We start from the raw sequence: 21,783 nt of genomic DNA on the forward strand, positions 1-21,783 counted from the left end.
TCCCACCCTCTCATTTCCTCTTCATGGCTGCAGGCCATGGTGTCCTCCATGCAGGAGGCCGCCGCTCATTGAAGAACACAGCGCAACCACGAACTGGACCCTCCATCCTCAGCGCCGCCCGGCCGACTGTCTTCTCCTTCATCGTCACCATCCTCGTAATCTAAATATGACAAGGGGTCCTTAAGGATTTGTCACCACATGTATCATCTAAAATTAACATGGTACTGTTAATTTCAGCAGTTCTGTGGTTACTCATTAAACATGCGTGCGGGTAAATTAACTTGCGAGGGCGTGGGACTGTACCATCGGTCTCCTCGTCATCCTCCGTGTCCCCCTCTGACTCAAGCAAGCACGAGTCCATTCGACTGTCTCTCTTTACTGTGACGTCTCCCCTGTAACATTTAGACCCGCAATTAATTAAACACATAATATCAATATGAGTGTCAAGATCCGTTAATCCCACTCACACACATTGAATCTCAGAATCAAATGCAATTGATCTCAGCAGAATGAATGAATATTCAAACAAGGAATATAACTTTTAAGTCAGTCGTGGGGACAAGTTTCGTGCCCACCTCTGCTTCCCAGAGCTAGGGAGCTGCTCCCATACGATGAGGTCTCGACCTCCAGTGACCCATCGGTGGTCTCCACTCCTGGTGGTCCACGTAGCAAAGCAAAGAATTCTGGGAGCATTTGGCCAGGTTAGAGAGGCCAGATACCGACACTGAGGCAGAGAGAACACTGGAGAGAGAAGAGAGCGATTAAAGGATTGGAGGTCAACAGAGGATGGTTTTCATTTAGTTTAAAGTGGTTTCCATTTAGTTTAAAGTTAAAGGGTGTTTTTACACCCTCACAGGGGAGAGGGTAACTTCTGGCTGTACGATTTCTCTGTGACTCACAATTAAGTCCGCTCTCTCCATTCGCCAGGTCATAGCTGGAGCCAATTAGGAGCCCTCCTGTCTGGTGAACACAATCTGTTACCCCGGTGATACTGCTGTGATTGGTCAACCTGGACACCGTTCCTGTGGTAATTGGACAGATGTTAGGTGGAGGGATTATGCAGGTTTCGCTGCATCTGTGCCCATCTCATTCCAGAGCTCACCTGTCCTCCAGTGGAGGATCTTGAGCCAGGCTCTACCGTAAGCCAGGAACACTCTATCTCCCCGCGGGCTAAGTGTCAGACGCCCGCCGGGCGCCCCGCCCAAACCTGTCACCTGGCCACTCCAGTGGTGCAACAGCCTCAGGGGGTCTCGATCTGAACACCGGTTCTCCCACACAGATACCCCTCCTTCAGCCGAGCCGCTGAACACCAGCGGACCCTGAGACTGTGGAGGGCATGAAAGACACAGTTGTCATGGTGATTCGAGTCCTTACCCACTCTGTGTGTGTGTTTGTGTGCATACATGTGTGTGAGGGAGAAAAGAAAATGCATTTATGTTTGTGCAAATGGGAAAGAAGTGTATGAATTTGTCTTCTGGATGTTTCCGTGCCGCTGTTGGTTATAAATGGATCGTCCTCTTTGCGTGAAAAACCACAAAGAGGATGACAATGATGCGCTACGCTTTAATGCTTTAGGCATATTATGATGATTGAAAATTGAAAAAAAAAAATATGTGCATATGCAGCTCTGGCTTTCAACATTCATAAAAAGCCTTTTTTGCTCAAAATACATACAGTGTGCGCTAAAATTGGACGAGCTCCACAGCTTACATCTCAACAAATATCTTTGATTTCCATTTGAAAGCAATAAATAAGGAGGGCTCGTGTAAGGAAAAAGGTGTGGAAATGTACACATTTGATTTCTCAGGAAGAGTTTGTTTTTTTCTTCAAATTACTAATCAGGAGTCCTCAAACTACCTCAGAGAGCTTCTAAAGCATATTTTTGTGTCCGTCAGCCATTGAGTGTCAACAATAGGCTGAGGATGAAAACATCTATGGCATTCTCTGTGTGGAGAGCATATCATGGTCAGCAGGTGAATGACCCACGCACCTGGATGGAGGTGACTGCCCCCTGGTGAGCGTTGACTGACTGGCAGTTTTGGAAAGTGTGCCAGCTCCAGGTTTGAACCTTCCCCGCATCTGCAGAGTGGCCAAGTGTGAGGTTAATGTGTGATGACAGGCAACTGGCAGTCGTTATTGTTGGTCACGACTGACCCACCTGAGCCTGGCTGCTGAACCCGATAGCATTACGCTACTCTAACTCACTGGCAGGCGATGCCACAGTGTCAGACTCGGCATATATTAGTAAAGACATCAACACACAGTGGGATGAATTATTGCCCGTACATGTACACACACAGACAGGCAGGAAACACAAATCTGATGTGATACAACAACTCTTGGGTGCAATTATTTTGCTCTCCATCTCTCTTACACTGTTTGTCCTCACAAAAACACACCTGATCCGGTGATGATGTAGCCGTCCTCCTCTGGCACAAAGCAGAGCGCAGACACGGCGTTGAACGTGTAGATAGACTTAACACACTGCCCTGAAGGCAACAGCAAAATACTAATTTAGCCGACATGATGCAGACCATCAGTCACACAGGCATACACTCGTTACAATGTGCACATATTTCCCAGACAGAATCTAGAGGTTAACTTAATCTGAATAGAAACTCATATATACAGTCATGAATACTTGTGTGTTTGTGTGGTAAGCTTACCAATGCTCAGGGCCCAGATCTTCACGTAGCAGTCAGCAGAGCCACTCAAAATAAACCTCTCTTTGTCAGACAAAGACAGGGACCAGGCTGGAGGAGAGGGCAGACACAGACAAAACAAAGGGACAGACGGAGAGGAGGAGGAAGGGTCAGAAACAGACAGGTAGATAAGATGAATAAGTGGTGATGCACAAATGAATAAAAGAGACAGATTGCAAGGAAGAGGCAGAGAGAGAATACACATGATGGTAAAAAGAAGACAAATAATTAGTTGATTAACACGAAGTGACTTTGGTGCGACTGAGCTGCATCGCTAATGCGCTCCACCTCAACGCATGGTGTTTTAAGCCGGGGAAGCAGGTGGGGAGGGAGCGCAGGAGCAGAGCAGGGGAGTCAAATGATGGAAGGCTGCCTGCTTCAGACAGACAGTGAACTCTCTAAAGTGTCTACTGAGGTTATTTCTCACTGGGGCTGATCTGATGAACTGCTCCTATAATTACCAGGCCGCAGGACACCGGCATTACTCAGCTGCAGTGGGCCCACATGTGTATCTGTGCGTGTCCTCACCCAGCCTCTTGCAGTACTCAGGGGGAGGCGCAGACAGACAGGTGACTCCACCGGTGTGACCCCCCAGGTTCTTGTGTTCAGTTGCCGTGGGAACGTGCCACACCTTCACCGTAGTGTCTCGACTTCGATGGACGCGGCGATGAAGAGATGACACAGAAAGCAGATCGACAGAATTACCGAGAGAAGGCGGTGGAAAAGTTAAAAGCCGTTCAACATAAACCACAAGAGATTTGAGCCGAGTGTTGAGGGCGGGGGAAGAAAAGCAAATACATGTCAGACAGCGAGGGAAAGAGCCTATTAAGCGATAAATTAGGTAGAATGTTCACTTTGCACATCCATTATGCAAATTATGCGCCGCTTTACCTTCCAGAAACCACCAGGTTGTCAACAGCAACCACGCTGGTGACTATGTCATTGTGGCCCTCCAACAGCCTCAAGCGAAACCTTGCCTTCTCCCAGGATGCTTTGAGGGATGTAAACTCAGCTTCTGTAAAAGGAATGATTTGTGCAATTAGCAGTGTTGACTCATCAGCACCCTGGCTTGTTAATCTACTTGATTCTGCAATATGGATTAGTGTGCTGTTGCAAAGCGTGGGGCTAAATTAGCTCCAAGGAGGCAAAACGCGGGCTCTGACTGCAAGGAAGCAAATGCAGCCTGTTGGTTTAAACCCCGGCAGCCATATAATCTTGTTAGGACTCCTCAGGGCATATGTGTATTATCTGATTTTAGATGTTAACTGCAAATTAGGGCACTGCATTGCAATTTCAACTGCACGTGATGAGGTGCGAAGACAATCTCATCAGTCACTTTTCTTAATCAGCCCACCGTCCTGTTGCAGTTGCTGCTCTGTGTCAACGTCTGGACGGTCTCCGGACACGACTCCACTGTGATGTGATGCTTCAGTCCCTTCCTGCAGTCTGCCTCTCTCTGCAGCATCCCCTCCTGCCTCCCTCTGCCTGCCGGCTGGCGCTGCCGTCGTCTGAGCTTTGGACTTGCTTTCTTCCTTGAGGATCTTGGAGGCTGGAGGTGTTTGTGATGGAAGGGCCTCCGGGGCATCCTCACTGTGCCAGTGCAGAAAGCAGGAGCTGAATGAATAATCAAGATGCAAAGTGCACACAGCATCCTCTGTGACCACAAAGATACCTGTGGAGGATCTCCAGGGCTCACACAAATAAAAACAATAATTCTTCACGAGTCTGCAAAGCAAGAGTGAATAAGTCAGTTTTACAGTATGATGCAAAAGTCTCGAGTCCCCCCTCCCCCCGTGCATTTCAGGAGTCAGACTTTCTTTTAATCTCTTAAAGTGGTCTTGATCGATAGTTCTCCAAGCTTTCTAAAGGTCTTTCTGTTTTTCTATGCACATTGGCTGCTTTTTCAATCATTTTTAGTCCAGATCTTTTTCCTGACCATTTGTGCTCAAATGGAATGTGCTATTTTGTTTTGTTTTTGAGCCACCAAACACTCAGTGGGGTTACATGGCACTGAAAGGATCAGATAATTGGCTAAATTATAAGATTGAGTTATTAAGTTCATGTAGACACCTTATTCTGACAAGAAATTGGATCAGATCGGATTAAGACCCCGAGATAACACGGTTGAAAGTCAAATTAAACGTGTTTGCAGACGGATGAAGCACGTGGTGAATTAGACTTTGCGTTCTGCGCATGCTCGAGATTTTTTCCCGTGGTCGTGAACCAGAAGTCGGAAGAGACGACATTACAATTGTTGTCGCCGTCAGGAAGAAACAAACAATGCGATGAAGAATGCGCCGTTGTGCATCACGTTTGTGCAATAAGCAGCTCATCACAAACAAAATGTAGAGGGACGTAGCTTCATCTTGCTCTTCATTCGCCATTTTCTCGAATGCCTGAGTTTGATTCGATTCATTCACCGCCATATATTCAAGGATAATTACCCTTGCTCAACTCATTCTTGTTGTAATTTAGCCAATTATCCGCTCCTTTCAGTGCCATGTAACCCCACTGACTGACTTATGGACCATTCAAGCATATAAAAATAAAAAACCTCTAACGCGAGGGATGAACCGGTGTTCTGTTTATACATAACTGACAACTTAGCCAAAGAAAAATCCTATCTTTAGGGACATAATTATTAGCGGCCTGTCACAAAGATACAAATGAAATGTTCCTATTTCTTTACTTGATTCTGTAAAGAATTCAAAAGATAACACAACTTAACAGAAAAAATCCCAGATGTCAGATATCATAGCATGGTGTGCAGTGTGTCCTTAAAAAAATTGAGGTAACTAGACAAAAAAAAAAGAAGAAAAGGAGAGGAAGTGTCAGGCCTTAAAACTATCTGTAGCAGATGAACAGGATCTGAAAGTGATGTCCTTAAGAAAGACGAAAAAATCCAGCAAAGACCTGACACAGGTCCTGAGAGATGCATCTGGACCTTCAGTTGATCCATCTACTGTTCACTGAAGCCTCATTAGAAATGGTCTCCATGGAAGGGTGGCTGTAAAGAAGCCATTCTTCAGGAAGGGAAACAGGAAGAAAAGGCTGAGCTGTGCCAAATGACACAAGAAGTGGACTGAAAATCAGCGTCAACAGGTCTGATGGAGGGATGAATCCTCCCCAGAACCCGAACCTCAACATTATTGAAGCAGTGTGGGGTCATCTTGAGAGAGAACAGAACAAAAGGCAGCTAACATCCAGAGAAGAGCTTTGAAAAGTGCTTCAAGAAGCCTGGAGAACTATTCCTGAAGACGACTTACAGAAATTACATGAAAGCTTGTCTAAGAGGGTCCAGACTGTGTGGAAGAATAAAGGTGCTCATACCAAATATTGACTTTCAATGCCATTAGCATTGTCTAAACTCTGTTTTGTCTTATATACTGTATCAAAGTGGAATGAACTGCTGCACCTGTTTCATGTTTTCCTGGCAGGAACCATGGGGTGGCTCAAGGCTATTACACAGTACTGTATGGCCAGATCTGCTAATTCCTGCGATGTGCTCAAGGTCTCGAGGGGCTCAACGAGGGAGGATGACATTATTGATTAATGTTTACATGACACATTACGATCATTAGAACAAGTTCCCTTTTCCAAAAGCACACTAGTATTTGACCTGTAGTGTCTTTGGATAGACATACAAAAAAGATCAAAGGCTTCAAAGTGAATGTTGTTGCTTTTGAAGAATTGTGCCTCTCTCCACATGCCCCCCCCACCAGCCCATGGTTGGTACCTCTCCCTCACTTCCTTACACTTGTCTTTTCATCTTCTCCTTCTTTCCGTCTCCCACAATCCCAAGAGCTTGCTGCGGGCCAGAAAGCTGCAGCTGAAGCTCAGCCAATCTGGAGCGCAGCTCCGCCTTCCTGGAGATCTGACAGGGAAAAGGGCACGAGATTGGTTGTAAAGCAAGCTGCTAAATCCACAAGTTGTTTATATGCACAACAAACATACTCGGCTTGTCTTGATTTATTAAGCTGCAGCTTGAGAGACACGCCGTACTCTTGTCTGATAGTGAGCTCTGAAATATGCATGACTGAGTAAATTGGATGTCAAGAGTATATCAAGTGTCTGTTTCCTCAGTTAAAGGAGCACTGCATCAACTTTACATGGTTTAATCACACAGTTTATACGTCAAGGTGTACTCTGCGTCCGCTAACAATTGTTTATCTTTAGAGGTTGCGGTGGAGCTTTGATGCTGTTGATTTCATCAGTTATTTTCTGCATGGGGTTGTCGACTGCAGATATTCTTTTAAAAGGTTGTAGCGTTTAGCAAGACATGACACATTTACAAGGCACAGAGTAAATACCCAGAAGGTCTGCTGGGTTGCATTGTGGGAAACATATTCCTTCAGCAGAACTAGAAGGGCACCCAAAGAATAGTAAGTTCCTAAAATCTTACAAAAATCCTAGATTTCTAATTATGACTTTTTTTTCCCCCCAACAATTTGCCCCTCTGAGCCAAATTGAATTATTTCTTATGATTTCTAAGCCACAGCAGTCGCTCAATTTTCACTGGATTATATCTAAATTTGAGTGGAACATAATAAAACCCTAAGGATCATTTTTAACCAAATAGATTAGCTGAATATTTTACAGTAAACTAATTAATAACAAAAAAATTGTTTTCTACCCAAATGAAGAAACTTAGAGCTTCAAAATTTTAAATCTACACTTTTAACTGTAGACAGTGTGGTTGTGTATAGTTTTAATAAAGTTTATCTTGAAAGTTTGTTTTATGTGTCAAATACACGTGTCATTTTGTATATTTATGCGTGTATTGCTGTAACTACCGTCTTTGTCAGGGTGCTCTTGTTTAAAAGATGTTTCAAATCTCAAGAGTCTTATCTCCTGGTTACATAAAGGATTGAATACATTTTAGAAAATATATCTGGAAGTTTCTATAATATCGGGAAGTTGTTTGATGTTGCATAAAAACAAATAACAACCACCACAGATTTTGCGTAACAGTTTTAAAGCATAAAAATCCAACTTTTTATGGTTGTTTGATGGTTTATTTCCACAAATACTTTTTCAAATTCTTTCACTTTTTATGAGTAAATGTTCGTATTCATTGCAGCTATAATAAAAGTAATCATTTATTTATGTGTTCAAAATTAGCAAAGCAATACTTTTCACTTTGTTTTTCGTAGATATTTGTACTTTCTGTGATTCCCCTGCCTCACCTAAAATGTGATATAACCCAACACAACAGTTTTTCTCTAATATCTTTCCTTTATGTTTGCTATGGAGTTCATAGTGGATGGTGAAGGTGTGCTGGACTACATTACATCCTAAGAGACATTCCCAATTATAAAGATAAAGTAGGGTCTGTTTGAGACTATCTAAAACAAAGTACTATTTATAAGCTTCATGAAAGCAGCATTATTGTTATTGGTGCATAATTGTGTAAGCCCTGCTGTCAATATGTAGCTGGTTGGAGACAATCCAAACTACTCATCGAATCCATCATATTTAAAACCTCATTTTACATAGTGAATGTAGTAAATCGTGCTTCCAATGAATACAGAGAGCTAAAGAAGCAGTAATTTATGAGTTAAGGTTTGCAAAATTGGATTTAAGAAAAATTAATGAGAAAATTAAATGTTCCTCCAGTGCAAGAGGCCGAGTCAGTGCATTATATTCGAAGAGAAAGAATCCCTTGTGAACAAACAGCACTGTGGCTAAATAGAAAAATTATACACACATTTTGTTGTGATTTGGTCTGTTCAGGGAAACTTCAGGGAAAGTTCAAACAGAGAAAACTTGTTGTGGCTCATAAGCAGCAAGCTTCACCGCATATGTCTTTATCACACACCCTCCCCAATTAGGAGTTGCAGGAGCAGTTCAGCAAAGACAAAGCACCGTTTCCATTTATTCCACCATTCAGATGCTGCCCTTTAACAAGCAGAGGCTCTCCTGAAGCTCCCGGTAATTATTTTCCCTGATACGCTCCTTTCAACGTGTGATCCTCTGATCTACTGAGATCCGAGGGTAAAAACTGTCAAATTATTCATCGCACTGTTATTATTAATTCATTTTAATCTTGGTCTTTATGAAGCCAACACCGTTATTCCACCGATAACAAGCATTATTTTACACTCATTTTTTTATGATGAACTAGATCTGTAACTGTTATACTGACACTGGTGTACTGAACAGGCAACTCTGCATACTTCTGGTAGCAGAATTGATATTTACTCTATATATTTAGACTGGATCTGTCTGACATAACCTATTGTTTTACCCCTTTGTGATTTTGCCAAAAGTCTCACACAAAGATCATAAGAAAATGGAAATGCAGATGAAGTGTTTCTGTACCTTGAATCTCTCCTCTGTAGTGAGGCTGATTTTTATTTCCAGATTTTCAATCTGTCTCAACTTCTTCTGCAGCTTCCTCACCTCCCCCATTTGAAGCTGTGGTGTTGTCAAAAGCCCCGCGAGTTTACCACCATTTAAAAGTGATGCTCAGGGGTTCACAGGGCACCGCGTGCACGGCACGTCTCATGAATGAAAACGCAGTCTGGTGGGAATTAGATTATTAAGCATGTATCTGACGAATTTAGCGGTGTGCTCGGGAGACGTGTCGCCGGATGTTGACGTCACGCTGAAAGTGTATTACTGTCCTTACAGCGACACCTTGTGGTCTGTTCGGGATGTTGCCGTGAAAACGGCTAATAAACGACATAAACGCCTCCTGTGTTTTGGTTTGTATCGTTTCACAGCCGTGAAATATCTGGACTGTGAGCGTAAGCTTTGCTGTATGACGGCGCTCAAACACAATCAAGAACCAAAAAGTTAATCTAAAATTAATCTGGCACAGTGGAGCTGGGCCGCCAACGCCGAAAACGCTACAAAAAACAACAGTAAATAGTAAATTGGCTGGTAAAAAAAAGCGTACAACGTTTATTATATTTAAGCAAACTGAAAATAACAAACCGTATCTCATCAATTTCACACTTTTAAAATCGAATGTTGACGGGGCAACATTCAAAAATACGTTATTTTCTTTACAAGACAAGCAAACAAACAAAAATGTTAAAGTTAAAACAACCAGTACATCAGCATGTTGTGCCAGCATTGGTTTATTTTTGGCTGCTCTGGTTTCCTTCCAGAATCCAACAAAGGTTTTAAAAGTTGACCATAATGTGGTGGAGTGGTGACCTTTACAGGTCAAGCAGGTAAGACAATATGTTGCCATTTCTCTCTTTTTAAGGAGCTTTACGGATATTTTATATTTTCCAGTAGGGATACAGCATGTTTCTAAACAATTATAATTGCAAAGCACACAGAGGGCAGTGAAACGAGGAAATAGGATGTGAGCTTTTGCACACCCATTGAGCTCTGTAATTTCCTACGCCGCCATGAAGGCATCATCTCTATGTCTTCTCACACGCGGCCAAATGTATTATTATTATAATTATAATATAGTTATAATAATCACGCGTGTTTTCGGCTTAATTTCTGAGCAAAGACAAACTATGGCCGCTGCTGCTCGGACACCAGTCCACCTGACGGCCGGCAGGACATTTTAAAACACTTTTAAACGTACAAATCCCTCAGATACCGGAAGTGACGTCAGCGAAACGCACTCCTTTTGTCTGACGACCTTATCCGGAGGAAGTGAAGCTCAGACGAGGCAGCTGGCTCATAGGAGGGAAAAAAATCAAAAAAAAAAAAAAAAAAAAGAGTGAGAGAGAGAAGGGAAAGAAGTTTACTGATTTGCGGGAATTTTGACAGAGTTGGGCCCTGAGTCCACACAGTCCCGGCCGCTCGCAGCTCCGGGAGGAGGACGGACTCATCGGTACCGGTAAACGCCGCTGTTCTCCATGCAGTCGCTGGTAATTTTTCGTAGATATGCACGACTCTGCTGCCGCCTCTCCACCCGTCCCCACAGCCGGAAGTCTGTGAGGATGGTCTGTTGTTTTTTTTTTTTTTCTCTTCGCTTCAGTTTTTTTTTTTTCATCCTTTTGGGTTTTTTTCTTTGCATGTTTTTTTTTTTTCTTCCAGGCGGGAGGGCAGCACAGACTCACTGTCTGCTAACTGCATGTTAATCAGCACGTCGGGCCTGATTAACCACAACATGTAAAGGGCCGAAATGGAGTCCTGCTGTTGAGCTGCTGCGCCTTATTGAAAACATAACATACATCTGACATTTAGCGATTTACACAAGTTGCAGTTTTGTTGCTCACTTGGACTCATCATACCAGATTATGTAGCTTAGAAGCTGGATCTGGTGTGAACGCCTCTTGACGTGGGTCACAAACTATATTTAGCATATTTAAAGCATTTAAGAGGTCATTTACATACTTATTATCACAATAGCATAATCCAGGCTAATGAAAAAACAGGAATTGCATCTGCATTTTTGATGGATCATACCTCTTAATTTGTTTGTTATAAGATGTTTATTATTCATCTTAATATTTTCTTTTTGTTGAAATTTTGCCACTGCAGTTTTGCTTCCTCTGCTGCATTACTAACACGGCTAAGTAAGAAGCCACTTCAATTGCCCCAAAGCTTTTCAGGGCCCCCCCCCTCAACAACTCCAGCTCGTTTCTTTGACAATCGGTTTTGTGGTAACTCGTTTGGCAGGATTTTTTTGCAGGAGACATTTTGCATGTAGCAGGCAGAAAAGCACAAGTGGGAACAATAACTTGTATTTGGCCAGAATGCATTTCACTCTCAGTTTCAGGGTCCTGGTGTGGTTTTCTGGGACAGTTAACTGAGACTACGTTCATTCCGCTTTTTATTTTATGACGAGTCAAAATGTCACCTGTTAAGAGTCACTTCATTGCTCAAACCCTGTCATGGACATTGTCAGACTCACTGTCAGAATCAGAACCCTTAATAATTGCTTACAACGGCCATAAGCTTACAGTAATTTGTGTTTAAAACAAGCACATCTCTGCAAACCGGGTAATGTGGCAGGAAAAATCCACACATGAACATGGAGGGTTACAGGTTGCTCTGGTGTTGGTTGGATCCTTACAATTATAACACATTTTATTTGTTGTGTATTACAGTCTTATTGATAACCAGGATAATGAAAATGAAACACAGGCTTAAAGGGGTGAGAAAGTACTATTCTCACTTTTCAGTCACTAGATTGCACTTGAATGAGGCTCTCAATCATTTTGCCTGTTGTGGTATCTGTATTTTGTCCTGATTATATAAATTAGACCAAATAAAATGTGGTAAAATCCAAATCTAGTCCGTAAAGTCAGATAGAAGGCATTACATGGTGTAATAAGAAAACCAACAGACAGATGAGCACTGCTTCTTGATCCCTAAAAAAAAAAGAAGAGGTTTGGTTACCCCTGAAAAATGGATGTATATGGTCCAATTGAGGTAAAGGAAGGCCCCAGATAAAGGCTACAACGGTGAGATCCTCCCAGGTCAGAACACAGAGCACTACAACCTAATGCGATTCTGTTTGATAAAGGACATTAGGAAAATGTACCAAACCTGTCGTGTAAAACAAGGAGAGGAGGAAATGGGTTTCCACCCTCTCGGGATAACGCTTTTCTACTCTGGACTTAAACCCAAAATCACGAACCCTGTAAAGGATTAGCTCTCTGTTCTATATGCTGCTGTACAAATTGTAAATGTCGTGCCAGCTCCTCGCACTAATCGCAGTTTGCAGACAGAGAAGAATGTGCTACATGGAAATGCTTTGATCCCATCTCCCCTCTTTCAACCATAACCCATCTGGAGTCTCCTCACCAGCGCATGCCTCTAACCCATGCCTCTTTTAATGTGGAGAGAGGTGGATTGTCATAACATTGAGATCACTTTAAGTTCAGTTGCATTGTGCCTTTATTGGCTTTGGCATCAAGTTTTTAAAGCTTTTACCTTGTTGCTCTTGTGTCTCTGCAGCAGTAATGGAAGACTCTCATTTTAATTCGTCATATTTCTGGTCTCCTGTCCCCACTGTTCCAGGACAGGTAAGACCTCCACACAGTTATTCCAAAGCAATACAACAAAATCTGACGCCTCATGCAGATGTAGACCTCTCTCAACTCGCTACATGAAAATGACCGCACGTCTCCTCTTTCCTGACAGATCGAGAATGCCATGTTCCTGAATAAAGTGAAAGAGCAACAGGAGAAGAATGCTTCGTTCTCTCCTTCCTCAGCGTCCCACTACCAGACAGCTCTTCTCACCATCCCATCACCTGGGGGTAAGACAGATGGAGGCGGGCAGGCTGGCAGTGTCGCACACCTCCACCCGCCTCACAGCACCCAGAACATCACAGTGCTGCCGGTCCCCTCCACAGGCATCATGACAGCAGGTACGCCTGTTTCAGGCGAAAAGCCTGCAGGGACGTCTTCTCAGTTTTGGCTCAGATGCCGTGGATATAACATCTGATGATTGGAGGGTGATTTTAGAACAGAACAACACCAAAGTTTAGCCCTGACTAAGTAGAATAACAGAAGAGCATTAAATGATTTAGTTGATGAGAAGAACTGTTGCCAACAGGACAGCTTGTGGGTAAAATTAACATCTGTGCGCCTCATTTCCTGCTGCTACCACTGGGCTTAACCTCGGAATGAATCCAGTAGTGTTTTATTGTTTGTAATGCTTCCTAAACACCTCCAGGCTCAGCAGAAGATACAAAATGTGCTTTTGGTGATACATTTTTTCAATAGATACTGGACACTGTTCTTGTCGAGCGTAATTTGTTCCTCCTCTGTGCAGCTGGTCTGGTAATCACGACTCCTCAGGGAACGCTGGTCTCTCCCACCTCCTCTCAGTCATTCGTCTCTGGTCATACAGCAACAACCATGATTGTTTCAGCACTCCACTCTCCAGGTGAAACATTCATACAGCGTATTCCATCTTGTGTAATGCAATGCCTTAATGCGATTTTCAGTTAAATTGGCCTGTTAGATTTTTAGTTTCTTAAATTTCTTCAGGGTAGCTAATGCAGTATAACACAGTGTCCGCCATTCAGAAAATCGGTGACGGCATTATATGATATGAGGAACAACCCTCTCTTGATGAACTCCAAAATTGGGACATTTTATTTGAATATAAACGGAATGCAATGGTTTGTAAATTTCATTCACTAACATTTTATTCACGAGAGATCGTAGAAAACATGTTGAAAGTGAGACATTTTACTATTTCATGAAAAATATCAGCTCATCTTAAAATTTATGGCAGCAACATGTCACGGAAAAGTCATGACACGAGAAGCTGAGAAAGTAAGTAGGAACATGTTAAAGCGATACAATGTAACTTCTCAAAAAGCCCACTCTGGAGCTCCCCCTACAGGCTTGGAGGTAATGTACGGTTACACTGTCGTAAATACAACACCCTTTCACTTTCACTTTTCACGTTTGTTGACAAACCGGCGAGGAGTTAGAAGGTGCAAGCTATGTCGACCAAGAAGGTAAGAGTAATCAAATGTACCTGGGAGTGTGAGAGGGGTCTATTTGTTTTTGCGGTAGGTGTGCCAGAAAGCAAGTCAAAGTACTTCCGCTCAGCCACCGGGCCGCCACCGGGCCGCCACCGGGCCGCTCCAGCAAAGTTACATTGCGCAGTTTTTCCAACTCAGACCCCCGAAGGGCATAGGAGACAGGCCAATCGTAATATTAAAACTCATTCTAGCCACACAAATTTTTTCAAGCTGTTATTTTAAGGTAGAAATGTTACATAGTATTGCTTTAATTAGTGACATGATTTTGCACAAAAAGAGCACCTTAGAGAGGCAGAATCTCTCAAAAGTAGCATTTACAAATTGTGGAGCAATTTCAGAATATTGTTTCTCAATGTAAAATTCCAAAGACCTTGAATGTTCCATCATCTACAGTACATCATATCGTCAAAAGATTCAGAGAATCTGGAGACATCTCTGTAGGCAGGGAACATGGCTGAAAAACCAGTGTTTGTGATGTTCAACCCTCGGGCAGCATGATTCTGCCATTAAATCGCTGCATGGGTTCAAAACCTGCATCTGAACGCATGGGTGGGGGAATTAGTGCCTATGGAACTGACAGCTTGCACATCTGGAAAGACATCATTAACGCTGAAACGTATAAAGAGGTTTTTCGAGTAACGGTCGGTCTACATCCTTACATATTTCAGGAAGACAATGCTAAACCACATGCTGCATCTATTACAACAGCCTAGCTCCATAGCAGAAGAGTCTGCCTGCAGTCCACACCTTTCACCAACTGAAAACATTTGAGGAATAATGAAACACACGATTCAACAAAGCAGACCCAGGACTAGAAGCTAGAATCATATATCGGACAAGAATGGGACAACTTTCCTCCCAAAGGTCCAGCAGCTGTATTTTTCAGTTTTTACACATTCACAGAATGTTGTTAAGAAGGAGGAGATGATGCTCATCAGTAAACATGGACCTGTTTCAACTTTTATGAGACGTGTCGATGTCATCAAGATGAGGGGATATTTTTCTTCAAAGAGTAAAATGTCTCACTTTCAAAACATGTTTTCTATGGTCTGTCGTGAATGAATTATTCGTGAATGAGATTCTGTTTTTATTTACATTTTACGCAGTGACCAAATCTTTTCAGAATTTAAGTTGTAATTCACTAAGAAACACGATTTTAACACGATCTGGGATATGAGTGAGATCACAAAAACGGATTTCACTCAGTTTGCTTTTCATTAAAGCTCAGATTTGTAATTTAATTGATATCTTTCAAAGCTCTGATGATACTCAGCCTGGATTAGTGATTTGTTTTCTCTAGGAAAAAAACTAAAAGAAAATCTTCCAGAGCAACAAAGGGTGATGCAGCTCGCTTTGAAATCATATCAATATTCAAACAGTCATTTGAATGCTGATTATTTATTTATTTATTTATTTATTTTCCTAATAGATAAAGTTTTCTAAACATCTGATCAAATTCTTTCCTCACTCAACCAAATGTTGATTACAGAAAACAAGATTTTCTTTGTCATTCTCAGATGCTCAGTTTGGTGTCAGTATCCGTACAAGCTGGCATTTCAGGGTCACTTTACAGAAAAGCTATTATAACATTTTTTTAAATATATCTTAAGGGCATATTCTGGATTTTTTTTTTTTTTTTTAGGGTTGAGCAAAGTTACTTATGAGTAGTCATAAAACAGCTGAATTCTGACGGGGGAAGGTGACTCTGAACAGGGCCACAGAAGAATACATTTCACCATCTAAAACAACTCGAACCTTCTGGAAACATTCTAACAAATGCTATATATGGTGTCTTTTTACATCTGTGCATGCAGGGTGGCTGCCCAGTATATCCAGCTGCTGGTCAGCTGTATCTCAAAAGTCTGTCAGTTTGATCCCGAACTATCAACTATGAGAACAAACATGAGACCAAATGAATTGAAAGCCTGGAAACGCTCAGACACTTACTTGCTTTTATCTTATACATTTTTGGCAAAAGTAATGCCAAGCTCTAACCTTTCGAACAAGTCTGACAACTCCTGACAGACTCAGCTCATCAACGGCAGGTTATAAAGCGCAACCGCAGTGCAGACACTGGCATGTAACAACACCAACATTTTTTAGTTGGGTGAGACTTCATGGTGAGATTCTCCTGATTCTCCAAACTGAGAATCAGGATAAAACACTGACCATTCATATCTCACACAACCTCATTCAGGTGAAAAAAAATGTATTTCCCTTTTATTTATCCCTTAAAGCTACAGTTGTCAATCTTCTTATAGACAAAAAAGAAGGGGACGGGACGTCCCATGTGGTCGTCATGCCAACACCCTCTAAACGAGGGAGAAAGAAGAAGACTGCGCTGTCCAGGGTCACTCCCCTGGGTGGAGCAGCAAATGACACATTAATACTGGCACATCTGGCAGCTGGTGGCCAGGTAAGAGAATAAGTAAGAGTTGGGAAAATTGGATATGTGATGCAATAAACTGGCAATTAACTTTTTTTTTTCTTTTTTTTTTGGACAAAGGTGTCTTTGCAGCATCATCCTGGAGACCCATATGAGCTGTCAAATGAGGATGAAGACCACGGCCATAAAGACAGCACTAAGACATACAGGTATGGCGTTCAATGAAAAGCACCTGCTGTGCATCCTCGCTGTGGCTGCATAGATGTTGAGCTTTTGTAGTTGATCAGAGCACTGCTGACACACACAGTGACACTCTTAAACACTCCTCTCTGCATGTTTTGGCAGGACATGCTGGCTTCATAGCAGATGGTTGATTGTTTTCTTTAATGCATTTGAAAAATCAAATGCATCACTGCTTCATAGCGCTCTCTGCTTCTGCACACTCTGGACACGAGCCTGCCCTCTCCTGTCCTTTTGTTTTTTATAGGGCATGCTCTCCCATTTTCTGTATTATCTGTGCACCTTTCCTCTTCAGTTTTCACTAAATTCTCCCCTTTGCATCTTTCTATGTTGTCTGGATGTGTTTAAACATTTATTTAACCCGCTTCTGTCTTCGTTGATTTCTTTTAAACATTTCTTTTTAATTTACTCTCGTCTCACTTTTCGAACCGTTTTCCTCCCCCCCCCCTCCCTGCCCCCCCCCCCCCCCCCCCCCCCCCCCCCCCTTTCTAAATTCTCCTCTATGTCATCTTCTCACATATTCCTGGATTTTCTTTTCTGTGTGTGCTTCCCTCTTCTTCGTACTTGGTCTTCCATCCCGCCCTCCCATTTCTGTGTCTCTCCGCCTGTAGGTGCCGGATGTGTGCGGCGACCTTCTTCAGTAAGTCTGACATGCAGATCCACTCCAAGTCGCACACAGAGGCCAAACCTCACAAGTGTCCTCACTGCGCCAAGTCATTCGCCAACTCCAGCTACCTGGCCCAGCACATCCGCATCCACAGTGGGGCCAAGCCTTACACCTGCTCCTACTGCCAGAAATCTTTCAGGCAGCTCAGTCACTTACAGCAGCACACACGGTACTCCAGACCCCTCCTCCCCCCGCCCTTCTTTCCTCCCTCCATTACCAGCCCCGTATCATACTCCTTGTTCTCCTAACCTGTCCTGCCAGCTCCCCCCTTTACAAGCTCAGACTCCTGTCTTCCTCTTCCTCCTGAGGAAGACGGCTGAGTGGTGTGCAGACGCATATTACACGCTGCTTGTTCCATCCAGTGACCTTTTCAGAAAATTAGAATTCAGATTAGACCTTTCGAGTCGCAGTTCTGCCAGTTAAAAGAAGAAAAAAAAGAAATCTTTTTATAATTTATACGATAATCAGAATGGACATTGAAATGCATGGAGTTTATTATTCATACACTGAGAACATTTAGATATTTTTTCTTTCTTCATTTGTGTTTGTGCACAGTTCTTTCTGTTCCCTGTGTTCGTTTTGCATATTTTTTCTCCTCCACCTGCTTGTACCTGCTTCTTTTCCCTGCATGTCCTGTAATTTTTCCAGCCACTGCATCATCCATAGAGACACACACACACACACACACACACACACACACATTTGTATTTTCAACTTATTAAGTTAAAAACTTATCTCATTATCTCATTGTTCCTCACTGCTCAGTAACCCATTGTGCTGTTAAGCTTCCTCATCAATGCTTTTCTTGCTTTCTCCATTGAACAGTGACGTTGGATTGCTGCCATGCTTCCCTGTTAGACCGTAAATTATGTGTTGTTTGTCTCCTCTAACTGTCTTCATGTCACCTTTTAGTCATTTCTGGAGGCATGTTGATCCGAGTTTATGCTTTTTTTTTTTTTTTTTTTTAAACATTGAATTTTTATTCATTTGTTACAATCCTCGTTCCTAAGGGACAAAAATCCTGAACACTGTAAAATGCAAAAAGAAACCGAATTCAGTGATTTGCAAATCAGTCAGACAGCATGTTCACTTGAAAATAGTACAAACGCAGCACATCAAATGACGTTTTTACATGTTTACGGATTAATTTGAAATGGAAACGATTGGAGAGGGGCCTCCGTTAACAACTACTCTTGAACTGAAGACACCATTTGATGTTTTGATGTTTTCCCATTCTTGCTTGATGGAGGGCTTCAGCTGCTTCGCCGTTTTAGGGCTTCTTTTGTGTCATTATTCATTTCTCAGTGCACCACAAGTGTTCAGTTGGTGACTTGTCTGGAATGCAGGCGAGCAAGTTTAGCTTTTGGCCACTTTTAATATGGAACAACCCAGCTGTAATTTGTGCTGCTTGTAATTCGGATTTGTCACTGTGAGATAAGCAATACCTTCCTTGAAAAAGATGAGTGGCAGCATTAGCTGTTATGATTATTACGAAATTGTATAATTACAATTATTCCAGATGATTGTGATCATTTTGTCATCTGAAAATACACAAATGGTTAAATCTTGAATCACAGTGGTTCACACACAGGGGGATGAAGGCAAGAGAGAGGTGTCTGTGACTAAATGGTCAACTTTATGGCTCATTAAAAAATTCCATAATCATTACAGCCTTTGTTAGCATGCGTTACTTCAGAACTTTATATACAGTTAAGGATTATTGGGGCCTGAAACAGTCGTGTATATTTAATCATTTGTATATATGTTTCACTACGGCCTTTAATTTTTACCTCTGAAATGACACATTCGGTTGATTTTTAGGGTGGATAATAGTAAAAAAAAAAAAACATTGATAATGTTGTATGTTATGATATCCTGTGAAATTTAAAAAATACGACTGGTACAAATATGATATTTCTCTATGCTTTAGTTAGTGTTGCATGCTTTCATTTCTGTGTGTTGAATGTTTTTTCCTAAAGAAAATTCGAGATAAATTAAGGGAATTTAAAAAAAAAAAAAAAAAAAAAAAAACTTCTCAGTTTATCTTTACAATCATGTTTCCATTTCTCTTTTACCCTCTTGTCTGACCTCATCAGGAACCACACAGAGTCAAAGCCTCACAAGTGTCCTCATTGTACTAAGTCATTTGCCAACTCTAGCTACCTGGCTCAGCATATCCGCATCCACACCGGAGTGAAACCCTACACCTGCTCGTACTGCCAGAAGTGCTTCAGACAGCTCAGTCACCTTCAGCAGCACAGCAGGTAAGTCAAACACTGCTCTTGGGTTTCTGAAGTGCCCGTGTCTTTTTGCGGTCAGGTTAGATCTCCATGAAAGTGATAGGAGATTACGTATGTCCATGTGCATGTTTGTTTGTGTTTCTTCTTCAGAATTCACACCGGAGATCGGCCATACAAGTGCACCCACCCAGGCTGCGAGAAATCCTTCACACAACTCTCAAATTTACAGGTGGGAAACAGCTCGGCTCTCTTTTTATGAGTGTATTGTGCTTTTATAGTCTCACAGAACGCTATAATGTCCCTGTGACGGTTTTAAAGCTTTTCTTGTACGTTTTCTTTTCTTTTCCCAATATTGTTTTCTCTCAGTCCCACCGGCGTCAACACAACAAAGACAAGCCCTACAAGTGCACCAACTGCAATAAAGGATACATAGATGCAGGGAGCCTGGAGGCACACATGTCCACACACACAGTCAAACATGCCAGGATCTACTCGTGTGGTCTCTGCAACCGCACTTACACCTCAGTAAGACAAATGTCCATTCCTGAAGAACATTACTACATGAAACACTATGAATCGCCTCACTGGTATCAGACGCCTGGCAGCTACTTTACACCTTGTAGTCATATGTCCACTGTTTCCCCTCTACCTATCCTCCCCTCATCGCAGGAAACGTATCTGGTGAAACACATGGAGAAACACAATCCAGACCAGTTGAATGCACCAGCAGGGGTGGCAGGACAGCCGGCACAACAGAACCAAAGCCAGGCCCAGGGCCAGGCTGGAGCTCAAAACCGAGGAGAGAGTGCAGATGGAGGATCGAGCCGAGCCGGGAGCGGAGCAGCAGGGGTAGGCCAGCAGGGGCAGAGCAACTACCCCCAGACAGAAACCATCCCGTGTCCATTTGACCTGCATCAGTATAAGACAGTGTCTGCCAGTGACATCCAGTACAAACCAGTCAGTGTAGCTGACATTACTTCCCACAAGGACCACTGTCTCACTGTGTCAGCATCCACAATTCAAGTGGAGCACCTCAACTCTTAGAGGTGATGAAAGAAGGGAGTGTGGGATTTTTGTGGGGAAGTTAGAATAAATTCAAGATGGAAGATGGAGAGTCAAAGGATTAAAGCAATACTAAGATAATTCAGAAACTTTGGAAGACATGACTGTGCCTGAATAATGATTTGAGGCAGACAGGACAAATCATATGCTGACTCAGTATAATGAAGACTGTAATTCTTTTTTAAAGTTTGTTTGTTTTTGTTTCTGCTACATTTGATTTGTTTCCTTTTGCTTAGCTGTTCTGAGTAGAAAGTGCATGTAAAGGCTGCAATAAAGTATGTTTGAGTCCATCACAGTGATGGTTTTATGACGGGAAGCGTCTAAGAGACAGTGCTTCTTTTTATTGTTACCACTCTCTGCTCTTCCATATAAATACAATTTTGAGCATAGCAATTTATGGTTTCTCTGCTGGCGAAATTGGCAGTCAACTGTGAAGGTAAATTTTTGTACTTTCATACAGAGACGTTCAGTTTTTACATCAGTGTTATTACCTCTGCTATGATGTAACATACATGCTTGTGATCTTTTTAACCTTAAAAGGGACATAGAGGTCATTTCCTTTTCAGGAAAGAAAAAATAGATAAACAAGTTTATGGAGTTATATACCACCAATTTCTAAAGTATGACTGTGCGTGTAAAGGAATGAATTTAGACCTGTTTGCTGGCTTTCACGTGACCTTTGGGGGAGTGATGAGCCACTTCATGTTTCATGTAATCCGGTGTACTGCTTTGTGTGTATGTCCATAAAGTAATGTTATCCAAATGTGCTCTTGCTATTACACCTCCACAGTAACAATGTTTCTAATTGTTCTTTACAGATATATGAACATTTGAAGTTTGTGCAGTTTTTCTTTCTGCTTATAACAAAATAAACCTTCTAAAGTAGTTCTCATTTTTCCCTTTTCTCTAGTAGCAACTGAATCAATTTTAGTGTCACAAAGGCATAGGCATCAAATTTTCTTCTCTCTGACAGATGATTTATTTCTACATTCTTTCTTTGAATGCATCTAGCTTTTTATCTCTGAAGAAACTGGAGAATATTTCAATGCTGATGAAAACTC

General features: G+C 42.2%; 2 protein-coding genes across 11 annotated transcripts; one reads left to right on the plus strand and one right to left on the minus strand.

Annotated features, from left to right (window-relative positions):
- Position 1: 1 nt before the first annotated feature.
- On the minus strand, positions 2 to 10,605 carry LOC142380202 (uncharacterized). 3 transcript variants are annotated; one of them, XM_075465842.1, is made up of 13 exons: positions 10,421 to 10,605; positions 6,458 to 6,576; positions 4,057 to 4,292; positions 3,594 to 3,717; positions 3,231 to 3,352; positions 2,667 to 2,753; positions 2,400 to 2,489; positions 1,991 to 2,079; positions 1,103 to 1,325; positions 900 to 1,022; positions 576 to 741; positions 304 to 392; positions 2 to 160 (listed from the first exon to the last, which is right to left on the minus strand). In XM_075465842.1, exons 1-13 carry the CDS (start codon positions 10,502 to 10,504, stop codon positions 66 to 68), a joined length of 1,647 nt encoding a protein of 548 aa, XP_075321957.1. In that variant the 5' UTR covers positions 10,505 to 10,605; the 3' UTR covers positions 2 to 65. The 3 variants fall into 3 exon arrangements, with proteins under 3 accessions (XP_075321957.1, XP_075321958.1, XP_075321956.1); XM_075465843.1 differs by having other exon boundaries at positions 10,270 to 10,508; XM_075465841.1 differs by lacking the exon at positions 10,421 to 10,605 and adding an exon at positions 9,024 to 10,253.
- Positions 10,288 to 21,607, plus strand: znf384b (zinc finger protein 384 b). Of its 8 annotated transcripts, none has more exons than XM_075465832.1 (11): positions 10,288 to 10,543; positions 12,582 to 12,649; positions 12,768 to 12,996; positions 13,404 to 13,517; positions 16,389 to 16,543; positions 16,634 to 16,722; positions 17,365 to 17,589; positions 19,517 to 19,684; positions 19,811 to 19,889; positions 20,027 to 20,185; positions 20,330 to 21,607. In XM_075465832.1, exons 2-11 carry the CDS (start codon positions 12,587 to 12,589, stop codon positions 20,702 to 20,704), a joined length of 1,656 nt encoding a protein of 551 aa, XP_075321947.1. In that variant the 5' UTR covers positions 10,288 to 10,543; positions 12,582 to 12,586; the 3' UTR covers positions 20,705 to 21,607. The 8 variants fall into 8 exon arrangements, with proteins under 8 accessions (XP_075321947.1, XP_075321954.1, XP_075321949.1 ...); XM_075465839.1 differs by having other exon boundaries at positions 12,768 to 12,885; XM_075465834.1 differs by having other exon boundaries at positions 12,585 to 12,649.
- Positions 21,608 to 21,783: the final 176 nt, after the last annotated feature.

Source organism: Odontesthes bonariensis, chromosome 5 (genome assembly GCF_027942865.1).
Source record: "Odontesthes bonariensis isolate fOdoBon6 chromosome 5, fOdoBon6.hap1, whole genome shotgun sequence".
Taxonomy (NCBI): domain Eukaryota; kingdom Metazoa; phylum Chordata; class Actinopteri; order Atheriniformes; family Atherinopsidae; genus Odontesthes; species Odontesthes bonariensis.